At 43.5% G+C, this 12,088-nt stretch overlaps 4 protein-coding genes and 1 pseudogene across 4 annotated transcripts; 3 read left to right on the forward strand and 2 right to left on the reverse strand.

Moving 5' to 3' along the window:
* The first annotated feature begins 3,628 nt into the window (after positions 1–3,628).
* LOC143973637 (histone H4-like) lies at positions 3,629–4,012 on the forward strand. The gene has a single exon (XM_077474496.1). The coding sequence runs from the start codon at positions 3,644–3,646 to the stop codon at positions 3,953–3,955; it is 312 nt and encodes a 103-aa protein (XP_077330622.1). The 5' UTR covers positions 3,629–3,643; the 3' UTR covers positions 3,956–4,012.
* Positions 4,013–5,315: 1,303 nt separating this feature from the next.
* Positions 5,316–6,722, reverse strand: LOC143973636 (histone H2A.J-like; annotated as a pseudogene).
* Positions 6,723–6,974: 252 nt separating this feature from the next.
* Positions 6,975–7,859, forward strand: LOC143973641 (histone H2B 1.1). Its single transcript, XM_077474499.1, has one exon. It carries the CDS (start codon positions 7,029–7,031, stop codon positions 7,407–7,409), a length of 381 nt encoding a protein of 126 aa, XP_077330625.1. The 5' UTR covers positions 6,975–7,028; the 3' UTR covers positions 7,410–7,859.
* Positions 7,860–9,383: 1,524 nt separating this feature from the next.
* Positions 9,384–10,178, forward strand: LOC143973640 (histone H3). The gene has a single exon (XM_077474498.1). It carries the CDS (start codon positions 9,434–9,436, stop codon positions 9,842–9,844), a length of 411 nt encoding a protein of 136 aa, XP_077330624.1. The 5' UTR covers positions 9,384–9,433; the 3' UTR covers positions 9,845–10,178.
* A 433-nt stretch (positions 10,179–10,611) lies between these two features.
* LOC143973638 (uncharacterized) lies at positions 10,612–11,696 on the reverse strand. Its single transcript, XM_077474497.1, has one exon. The coding sequence runs from the start codon at positions 11,656–11,658 to the stop codon at positions 10,999–11,001; it is 660 nt and encodes a 219-aa protein (XP_077330623.1). The 5' UTR covers positions 11,659–11,696; the 3' UTR covers positions 10,612–10,998.
* Between the last annotated feature and the right edge of the window lie 392 nt (positions 11,697–12,088).

Below are 12,088 nucleotides of genomic sequence, written 5' to 3' on the forward strand. Positions count from 1 at the left end.
AGATACCAACATTTAGTATCCCGCCTGCGGCAGTTTTTGCTGTTACATTTGCAATGTTAATTTTGATTGTATGTATCGGAAGCATAAAAACTTTGTTCTGCAAAAGAAAACTTTTTCTCAATAAATATACATTTAAAAAAAAAAAAAATTGTAATTGCATGCCCCTGTTAAACAGGGGCTAAAAAATTGGGCCTTAGGCGCTGGTTCTGGTACCAAGACACTGCAACCTCTCCCATATACTCTAGTTGGAGTGCAGGAATGAGCCCTGCTGCAAAGCATTGCACTCTAATTACACGCCCCTGTTAAACAGGGGCTGACATATTGGGCTGGTGGCATCGCCCAGAATCCAAAAATGTTCTTCCAAGATAACATTGCATAAAAAAAAAAAAATGTAATCTAAGTCCAGCCGTATTTGATGTGCGTGACGAGAGCCAGGTGGGAAGGTGCAAATCAGGGGATATGATCTGAAGAGTGCGGAAGGGTATCAATAATTCTTCCATGGGAAATGACACCCACTTATTATTGATTAAACTTTTCCATGCAAAGATTTTTACATCTGTCTCTGAAATGTCCCTTACCGACATCCATTTGGTCTAAAAATCCTCAGATTATAGCTGCCCCACCTCTCCAGTACCTTCTTAGCCATTAAAAACATGACTGTGTATACTGTGTGCTTGTATAGTGTGTGTTTGTGTGTGTGTTTGTGTGTGTGTGTGTGTGTGTGTGTGTGTGTGTGTGTGTGTGTGTGTGTGTGTGTGTGTGTGTGTGTGTGTGTGTGTGTGTGTGTGTGTGTGTGTGTGTGTGTGTGTGTGTGTACTGTGTGGCCCCATAATCTCCTATTGCCTGGGGGCCCCATGAGTTGTCAGTCCACCCCTGGTCCCATGGGCAACCTGGTACACACACTAATGCCTTTCTCATACAATATTATTTTCCAAATGACTCCTCTTGGTGCAATTTTCCTCCCTGCTTGACTGTATCCCTTGTATTTCCTTTTTCTTGCAATACTGTTATTCTAAGTATTTTTCAAGGCAAATTCAAGGTTTTACTTCATAGTATGCTCAATGTTAATTGCATATTATATGCTGGTACCAAATGTTTTATGTTGTGTGCTGATTGCACTGTTATAACACCATTACTCTGTATCTGCCATGTCATGTTACTGTATGGTATATGTTTCTTTAAAAAAATGCAATACAATGCATTGAACTTGGTATAAAAACAAAACAAAACAAAACAAAAAAAAAAAAAAAACATTCATACGCTGCTAAATGATGATGGAAATTAAATTGTTTTCAGGTTTGGAGATCATGTGTAAGTTCATTATGGTGATAAACATTTCCATGTTAGGAAACATTTTCTCACTTCTATAAAGGACTGTGTGCTTCCCGAGGTGATATTGTGATCAGATTTGTATGTAGATGATACTTTGTATATATTTATGATGTTTATTATTATTGCTAATTAGAACTATAAGTACACAGAATGAGGTCAACCCCCACCCTGTGTGTACATTGATCTGCTGTTGATTGAAATAGATTCAAATAGACAAAGATGTGTCTGGGCTGATTGAGTAGATACAATGTTTCGTTTTTCTTGCTTCTTTCCTCCATTGTGTTGTGGTTTAAGAACGCCGCGATCTTCTCTTCTTGTGATTTCATGTAAAGTAACAATGTAAGGCGGGAGATTGTGGAGGATCTTTTATTGTAACAATGTGTGAGTGCGGCATAAGTGTTTATTCAGCTCTGCCACCTTGTGGTCATTCCTGGTAGAACACTGGTGTGTGTGTGCAATACAAGGAGGTGAATAGGGAATGTATACAGCTAGAAAGTGGAGATGATCTCCGCAATAAATCTAGAATTAGGATGGGAATAGAAGGGAGGTTTATTCACCCCCTCCCACTCTGACCGATCAGTATTATTATTATTTCAGCATTGCCTCACAAACATGCTCTACATAGCGCCGGACATTCCTGGTTTCTATTCCTATTCTCCAATTAAGTTCTATATTATTAATACTGTCAGGTAAAGTTCCCTGTAAAGACAAAGCCTTTGTCTTCTTATCACACTCAGACTTGTAATAGAGGTGAGGAGTAATGACAGGAAATGTGATCACAGTACATCATTCTCTCATCTCTTTTCATTCCAATCTTTCTATGCTGATCGTCTACTCACCGCTAAACCCTCCAACCAAAACCATCCACCCCTCCATACCCGTCCGTCCTGACAGCAATGCAGAGCTTCTATGATTTGTATCATTTATTAGAACGTATTTCATGTGAAGGAACGATGTGATCTCCTTACAGGGACTGCTTTTTATTGTCCTCCATCCTTTAATTCTGCTGAATAAACCTCCCCCAGCTGAAAGGAACACAGATCTCAGATCCTCCTTCACACTCCTTGGAAGGAAAATACGTTTTATTATCTGAAGAAATCGCCCAGATCTGTGATTGGTGCAAATATGAAATTCATTCATACAAATTTCCCGCCGGAATTCTATGGAACATTCCAATGATCTCAGATAGAGACATCCGACACTAAAATCTGATATCTCTTCCTCCGGGAACATCGATCAACGCTCCTCTGAATTGTCGGGCAGTTTATCCAACCAAGAATAATACATCCGTTAGAAATATGAATGTCACATTTCTTCTCGTCTTTTCATTTTCTCCACCATACAGAACCCGCCCTGCTAGAGAATGTTTTCTATAGAGATCAATGAAAAGTCTACAGAACAAATATATTCTGGACTGAAACGGAGAAAGATCTCAGAATATATTTCTTTTAAAATTATGAAAAGAAAGACATTACTGGCTGATGAAGGAAACGCCCACAGCTCTGATTGGCTCCGATTTCAAATTGCTACTTTCATATTTGCCCGCCTGAATAGCGAAGCACGTTACAGAGAAATAATCAGCCCAATTATACTGCCAAATCCGACACTGAGATCATCAGATGAGACATTTATCCCAGAGATATCATCAATGCTTTATTTCCATCGATTAACCCGGAATAAATGGATTCTGAAGATTACTGAATAAAAAAATGTAAAACATTTCCATATGTTCTCTTTTATTCCAAGTCGGAATGTAGCATCCCCTCTACAACATGATAGTGAGATGCGCTTCTGATGAATCACATCCGTTTCCATTCAGCAAAATATCTAAAAGCTTCTAAATGAATGAAATTCTCTGCAGTGTAATAAAAGACCCCGCCCCTTATCGGCATGTTTCCCATCAGGTCCGCTCTGCCTTACACCCAGGAAGGTGAGATGTCATAAAACAATGTGTTTCTTTGTTTCCTTTTCAATATAATGTTTTATAAATATGAAATGACTATGAATAATTGAAACTGCTGTTTGTTTTTCTGTTATGAAGTATTAAAGATTCATATTCTCCGTGTAATCTACAGGTATAAATAGAAAATAAATAATTGAGAAGAAGGAATAAATGAATCTTCTGGACATGTAATTGCTGTTGCATTAATGTATCTGACTACAGGAATTACATTCTCTATTATTTTGTAATGGATGGGTGTGACTCCGCCTCTTTCCCCGGAAGGTTTCAATCAGGTCCGCCCAGGCTGTATATAAGGAGGGCAGGCAGACAGCGGAGCTCAGTTTCTGTTTGAGCAGAAAATCCTTCGTCATGTCTGGTCGCGGTAAAGGAGGGAAGGGTCTGGGGAAAGGAGGCGCCAAGGGGCACAGGAAGGTGCTCCGGGACAACATCCAGGGCATCACCAAACCCGCCATCCGACGTTTGGCCCGCAGAGGGGGTGTCAAGCGCATCTCCGGACTCATCTATGAGGAGACCCGCGGAGTGCTGAAGGTTTTCCTGGAGAATGTCATCCGCGATGCCGTCACCTACACCGAGCACGCCAAGAGGAAGACCGTCACCGCCATGGATGTCGTCTATGCTCTCAAACGCCAGGGGCGCACTCTCTACGGATTCGGAGGCTAAACCCTCATAGACACCTACCTACTTCATCTACACAAAGGTCCTTCTCAGGGCCACCCACCTTCTCATACAAAGAACTACATACCGCTATTTGTTATCAGTAGAAGTAAACGTGGAAAATGAATGACGCGTTGTACACATTTCTGTAGCGGGGGGTTTGTTCTCGGGATTGGACACGTGACATTTACCCTATGTAGGCGATCTAAGTGTGATCACACTGTATGAGGGGCGATTGATTCTAATCTTTAATGGGCCAATTAAAATCAGTAGTTTGGGTTTGTCAGGAAACGTCCAGAACTGGGATCGGATCAGCTTTATTTGAACATTTCTCTACTAGGTCTAAAGCCCCATATAACCCACTTTTCGATTTTCTGCAGATTTTTCAAAAAACATGTAGTGTAAGGGTCTGCCTGATTGTATTCACTGAAACTCTTAAGGTCTGACCTCCTATTATACGGCTTTGGTAACAAAATCGAATCACGTGTATGGGATCTTATGAACATTCCATCCAGAGAAGCAGATCTAGTGTAGCGCCAAATCTCAGCAGGGAATGGATGGAGGATTTCCGTACAATTATCGGATTCCTTCATTTGTTACTGGTGGAAGAAGTCAAGTTTTTATATTTCATCCTCCTGAGTGCAGATTGTAAAATTTTATAGATCAACTCTCTACCCAATTAGATACAACATTGGAGAAATCATTTTGTTGTGTTCTTAAGTCGCTTTAGTAAAGCAGATCGAACAGTGTATGGTCAGTTAGATATCACAAAGAACACACATCTTTAACACTTCATAACACAAACATCAGTTTCAATTTTTCATATTTATAAAGATTATTTTGAAAAGGAAACAAAGAAATGCATTTTTTTCCTACATCTCACCTTCCTGTGTAAAGATGAGCGGACCTGATGAGAAGGGGCGGGGTCTATTCATGTATTACACTGCAGAAAATGTCATTTATTTAGAAACGTTTAAATATTTTGCTGAATGGAAACGGATGTAATTCGTCAGAATCGCAATATTTTCTTTATTGATTCATAGTACATATTTGTATCTTTTTTTTTTCCAGTTAGTTACATAATTCTAGGCAGATCTGATTATGTGTTTTATTGTACACACCGTTATGTATCTGGCAGTGTCATGATTTCTACCAGTCCATTCACGTATTTATTTATTAATATTCTAGTTGTAATATGGAGGAAATCCGTAACTGATAGAGGCCAGTCCCAGGATCCTATACAGATCTGATGACAAACCTCCTCTTCCAGTTCTTTTTCGGAGATTACACAAATCACCAGTTACTATTGTTAATAACAATTCCATATTTATAAAAGATTACTAAAGAAGGGGAGAAAAAAATCGCATTTATGTTTCTAAGATAAAACCATTTAATACTCCTTTCACTTTTTATACATCTAATAACAGAGAACATATTTCACATTATTCAACAATCTTTTGAATCGATTTCTATTCCGGATGAATCCGTTTCAAAATAAATCGCTGATATCTCTCGGATAAATGTCTCAGTGTCGGATTTGGCGGTATAATAGGGCTGATAATTTCTCTGTAACGTTCTAAAGAATTCTGGCGGGCAAATTCGAAAGTAGCAATTTGAAATATGAGCCAATTAGACCTGTGGGCGTTCCCTTCATGAGCCAATAATGTTTTTGATGAGGAATCCAAAGAAATGTCTTCTGAGATCTTATTCCGTTTTCAGCCCAGTAAATACTCGTTCTGTAGACTTTCCATTGATCTCTATAGAAAACATTCTCTATGATTCTGTATACAAACCCCTTGATATAATATAATATTTTAGCGCGTTTATAAAGTGCCTGGAATGTTCCCCGGAAGAACTGAAACTTTGTATCATTACATTTCTGTCAGATTAGCCGATCTGAGGTGATTGGGAAGGTTCCATGATAAATGAAGCCAATCCGTTCCATACCCCGCCCGCCATAATAGGGACATTCTGAGATCTGTGCTGCTGATCAGTCGGGGGTGATTGTTTTATTATATAAAAAATGATTTCTGATCTGTAATAAATTCAGCAGAACTAAAGTCTGAAGGACAATGACGATCAGTCCCTATAAGATGACCGGATCCCCCAATAATGATTTCCAGGCTCTTTATATGTAGTCATTGTCCTCCCTGTACAGATCTCCTGTACTACAAGTGTGAATAAATAAGAATGTATTTCCCGTGTAAAGCTATGCAGACAATTGAGGGCTGATTGCATGCGATGTGGTAGACACAATGAGGGGTGTGTGGGGGGCTCTTTGTAGAGAGATGTGGGTGGCTCTGAGAAGAGCCTTTGTGTTGTAGAAATGAAAGGATTTGGGAGTAGAAAGGAGTTGTCGGGATTACTTGGATTTGGCGGCGGCCTTGTGGCTCTCGGTCTTCTTGGGCAGCAGCACGGCCTGGATGTTGGGCAGGACTCCTCCCTGGGCGATGGTGACGCCGCCCAGCAGCTTGTTGAGCTCCTCGTCGTTGCGGACGGCCAGCTGGAGGTGTCGGGGGATGATGCGGGTCTTCTTGTTGTCGCGGGCGGCGTTGCCGGCCAGCTCGAGGATCTCAGCCGTGAGATACTCGAGGACGGCGGCCAGATAGACGGGAGCTCCGGCCCCGACCCGCTCCGCATAGTTGCCCTTCCTGAGCAGACGGTGAACACGGCCGACTGGGAACTGCAGACCAGCCCGGGATGATCGGGTCTAGGCCTTAGCCCGAACCTTGCCTCCTTGCTTTCCACGGCCAGACATTTTGAGATTCCTGTGTCGTTACACTGACAAAGATAACCACCTTCTAGGGTCTCCTTATATTTATACAGTCAATGCTGTGACATCAAACACTTTGATTGGCTACTTTTCAAGCTAGCCAATAGTGTTCTGAATTGTTTCTACACCAATCAATAAACGAAGAAGGAAAGCAAAACACTCCTCCCCATCACATGACTGAATCCTCCAATAGAAGAGTGAGGAGGGGAGGAGACTCATTTGCATAGGACGCCTATAAAAGCAGCACATGAGGGCGGCTCCAGCACACATTTGCTTCAAACAGCAGAGATCACATTAACCCTTATCATGCCTGAACCAGCCAAGTCCGCCCCGGCGCCCAAGAAGGGCTCCAAGAAAGCCGTGACCAAGAGCCAGAAGAAGGACGGCAAGAAGCGGAGGAAGAGCAGGAAGGAGAGTTATGCCATCTACGTGTACAAGGTGCTCAAGCAGGTCCACCCCGACACCGGCATCTCGTCCAAGGCCATGGGCATCATGAACTCCTTCGTCAATGACATCTTCGAGCGCATCGCCGGCGAAGCTTCCCGCCTGGCTCATTACAACAAGCGCCGCACCATCACCTCCCGGGAGATCCAGACCGCCGTCCGCCTCCTCCTGCCCGGAGAGCTGGCCAAGCACGCCGTCTCCGAGGGCACCAAGGCCGTCACCAAGTACACCAGCGCCAAGTAATCCCCCATCCCCCCCATCATCATCATCCCAACACAAGACACAAAGGCTCTTCTAAGAGCCGCCCACCATTTCCATCAATGAGCTCTCATCACATTTTGTCGCAATTAGAGATTCTAAATACATTCAATGAAGAATTAACCGATTATAACAATTGTACAATCTGATGAAGTTGGACATGTGAAGCTGTATTATAGTAAGAAATCCCTCCCAATACAAGCTGGTGTTGCAGATTCCCTTTATTTCCAATTTCCTGACATTTTATTTCCATCCAATCACATTGTATATCTTTCCAAATCTCCGTATAGAAGACCTGGATTTCATAACCACTAGGTGTCAGTGTTGCTCCACCTTAGAGAACACATGGGACCTTATTTTCCCGTAAATTGAAAGCGGATATTTATGTATATAAGGATAACACTTCTATAATATAGTATATATCGTTTTCACCTACACGTTTACTTTCTGCTTTATGGCTTATGTAAGACTAATGTCTGCAGAGACACATATACAAGGGGATTCTTAATTTTACTAAATCGTTTAGGGATCATCTGCTTAAAAATATTACTTACACATCACATTGTGTTTGATTCAAATGTGTCATATAGCATCTATTTTCTTCATGGGAATCCAACTATTATACATAATCATCTACTCACCTTAGATGGGGGATTTAGATCATCAGCTGGGCACACGTTGGCTTTCCTGGTCTGTATCCCTCTATATATAAGTGTGTGTGTCTTTTCTCTAATTAAAAACATATATATATATATGGTAAATATCAGATGCCTCCGATTGCAATACATAGATTGGAAAGTGGGGGTTACAGGGAACATTTAACCCTCTGCCATCTAATTTGCTGAGATATGGGAAACATAATCCAATCTCAATGTTTCTAATCCTTCATTATAAAAACATTTCTTTGCATTGTAAACTCCATTAGCAGGGTCCTCATATTGCTTGTGTATTGAAATGTATTGTGATTGTACTGTCGCCATTTTTATTGTAAAGAGTTGTGTAAACGGCACAATATATATATTCTGTATTTTATTAATGTTATAATAATTAGTATCAAAGTCGAACACGCCAGCGCCAAGTAAATCCCTGACACCCCCCATCATCCCAGCAGGACACAAAGGCTCTTGTAGAAGCCACTCACATACACCATATCAGAGCTGCGATTTCATTGTAAAGTAAACATGATGAAGATATCGTGAGAAATATGGTTCAAATAATGTTTTTAGTGAATTTTCTGACAAAACCTTAATGTAAATTCATCAGATTAATTATGCAATCTAGAAGTCGCCCTGTGTTCATTCCCAAAGATTACGTTGTAATCACCTATTTTTCTTAGAAATTAGATTCGGAAAGAAAACAATGAAATCTGATTGTAGCACGTCCTAGATCCCCGCACAGAAGTCATTTCTCTTGTCACCAGCAGGTGTCAGTGTTGCTCCTCCATAGAGGATACATTGTAGCAGTTTAGTTGAATTGTATCCACATGGATCTGATAGAAACCAATGAGAACACCGACCGATCCCAGATGTGGCCGGAGCAGGGAGGACAATGCTGGCTGGCTGGGACACGATTCATTGTCTGCTCAGCGATCTGTCCCTCCATGTTAGTACAGAATTGTGCTGGATGGAACAAGCTGTACAAGTCACCTTTCTACTTGTTATTCACTAAGAACGGAATAATCCGATCAGTGAGATCGGAGGAGGATTTTCTGTCATCTCATTTATTATGGAGACAAGCAGTCCAATGTGAGAGCTCCTAATCCTTACACATTGTGTGATGTGGAAGCACTCCCCTCCCCCACCCCACAAAGAAGAGAACTCTACTAACACAGAGAACGGGCAGATCTTGGCGGGCATTTTAAAAATGCCGCTTTTTGTAAGCAAACCAATCATGAAAAGGGGTGTGTTTTAGCTGTCCAATCAGAAGGCAGTGATGTGTATAAATAGACGCCGCACAGCCCGAATTCTCACACTTGTATTCCTTGTGGAGATTGGAAGCATTGATCAGCCATGGCAAGAACCAAGCAGACCGCTCGTAAGTCCACCGGAGGGAAAGCTCCCCGCAAGCAGCTGGCCACCAAAGCCGCCCGCAAGAGCGCCCCGGCCACCGGCGGAGTGAAGAAGCCTCACCGCTACAGGCCCGGCACCGTGGCTCTCCGAGAGATCCGCCGCTACCAGAAATCCACCGAGCTGCTCATCCGCAAGCTGCCCTTCCAGCGCCTCGTCCGAGAGATCGCCCAGGACTTCAAGACCGACCTGCGCTTCCAGAGCTCCGCCGTCATGGCTCTGCAGGAAGCCTCCGAGGCTTATCTCGTAGGACTCTTCGAGGACACCAACCTCTGCGCCATCCATGCCAAGAGGGTCACCATCATGCCCAAAGACATCCAGCTGGCACGCCGCATCCGCGGAGAGAGGGCCTAATAAACCCCCCACCGACCTCCTCATCGCCACCCCCCACAACAACAAAGGCTCTTCTCAGAGCCACCACATCCTCCTCAGAGAGCTCCATACTATCTCATCTCCACTACATCATACAAATCCTTCCCACCACATCACTTCTTTCTTCTCATCCTTCTCTGCACTCGGAAGCTCCGTCTGTAAGCAAATCTGATCTGTAACATCATTTCCAATACAATCCCAGAGTAACAACACCTGCTCTATGTACCCAACACAATACAATGGGACGTTATAGAGTAAAATGAACATTCCTGTCAACAGATTTTACAATCTTTGTCTATTTGGACTCTTCACATTCTCTCACACAAGACACATCATTGCATTTTCTAGAAACCCGACAATTTCTTATTCCAGGCAACAAGAGTATTTTTGTCAAGTCATTAGAGATCTGAAGATAAATCCGATTAGAACATATAATGGGAGGGGGTAAACCTTACACAGCCCACGTGGAGATGTCACTATGGGGGGGTCAGGGGTGTCCTCTACTACCTCATCCCATACTACAACCCTCATCATCGGAGATCAAACATCTCTGCTGGGGCGGCACACATTACAGGGAGGAATACATCCGCAATGGAGATCAGAAAAACAAAACAAATCTGGAAATTCATTATTCATTCATTATCGCCCACCTGGGGATTTACTGTTGCTGCAAATGTTATGTTGGCGGCCAATTTATAAATCCAAATGAGCCGCTTTATCGAAGAGCCTTTAGAGGATCACACTATTAGTTACTGAGCCGTTAATACAGGTTTATTTTTATACACATATGATGAATGTAACTTATGTTTAGAAAACACTCCATTCTCCTCATAACACAGGAGTCTTGTTGCCGATCATTCTAACATGAGCGGAGGATGATGTGTCTCCCGATCATTAGAATGATTCTCCGCATAAATGTCATTATAGAATGAAATATTAATCAGCCGTTCTGCAGCCAATCAGCGCTCATATGTGATTTGTGTCTCCTCTATTGGAGATGACATGCGGAGCACTGTGTGTGCTATTAGCGATGTGGGTGTAGGTAGGTATGTGTAGGTAGATAGGTGTAGCTCTGATAGGAGGAGGTGGGTGGCTCTGAGAAGAGCCTTTGGGGGGTGGAGATGAGGGAGGTATTCTTATTTCTTCTTCGGAGCGGCCTTCTTGGGCTTGGCTGCTGTCTTGGCTTTAGCCGCCTTCTTAGCCGGACTCTTGGCGGCTTTTTTCGGCTTGGCTGCAGCTTTGGGCTTCTTGGGGCTCTTTGTCGCCTTCTTGGCGGGAGCAGCTGCAGCCTTTGCCGGTTTCTTGGCGGCCTTCTTGGGGCTCTTGGCTGCTTTGCTGGGGGCTTTCTTCTTGGGGGACTTGGCTGGCTTCTTGGCGGCCGCAGGTTTCTTGGGCTTGGCCGCAGCCGATGGCTTCTTCTTGATGGTGACTTTCTTGGCCTTGTCGCCCTCTTGCTGCTTCTTGTTGATCTTGAAGGATCCGGAGGCTCCATGTCCTTTGACCTGGACGAGGCTCCCCTTAGTCACCAGCGCCCTGATGGCGATCTTCAGGCGGCTGTTGTTCTTGTCCACATCGTATCCTCCGGCGGCCAGGAGCTTCTTGAGGGCGGCCAGGGAGACCCCGCTGCGCTCCTTGGAAGCGGCCACGGCTGTGACGATGAGGTCGGACACGCTGGGACCGGACGGCTTCTTGCTGCCTTTCTTGGCTCCTCCGGCTGCCGCCTTCTTAGTCGCCTTCTTCTTGGCGGCGGGCTCCGCTGGAGGAGCGGCGGCTGGGGCGCTCTCAGTTTCAGTCATGATTCTCAACGAGGTTTGGAAAATAGATCAATATTGTGTATGTGTGGTGCTCTGCCTTATATAGAGACGTTCTGCACTTCTATTGGTTGATATAGAACTTGCCTTCTGCACTGCTATTAGTTACACGCTAGACACGCCCACTCACTGTCACTCCAGTGTTGGGGAATCTTCTCTCTCTTGTTGTGTTTCCCTGGCAGAGAGAAAAACGATTATAATAAGAAATAGAAGGATGTCCAATCTTTATCGGGGACCCGATCTGCTCACTCGACTGTCACTTACCGATCTGTCACTTACCGCTCTCATGATCTGCTCAGGAGGCTGAACACAGAGGCTGCAAACACATCCATCCTCCTGAGCGTGTGTCCCATTCTTCCTCCTACCTGCTTTTCTACACACATTCTCATCAGAAAACAATCTTCTCACATCTCCC

The sequence above is a fragment of the Lithobates pipiens genome, unplaced genomic scaffold (assembly GCF_037356315.1).
Source record: "Lithobates pipiens isolate NorthernLeopardFrog02 unplaced genomic scaffold, aLitPip1_a1.2 Scaffold_88, whole genome shotgun sequence".
Classification (NCBI taxonomy): domain Eukaryota; kingdom Metazoa; phylum Chordata; class Amphibia; order Anura; family Ranidae; genus Lithobates; species Lithobates pipiens.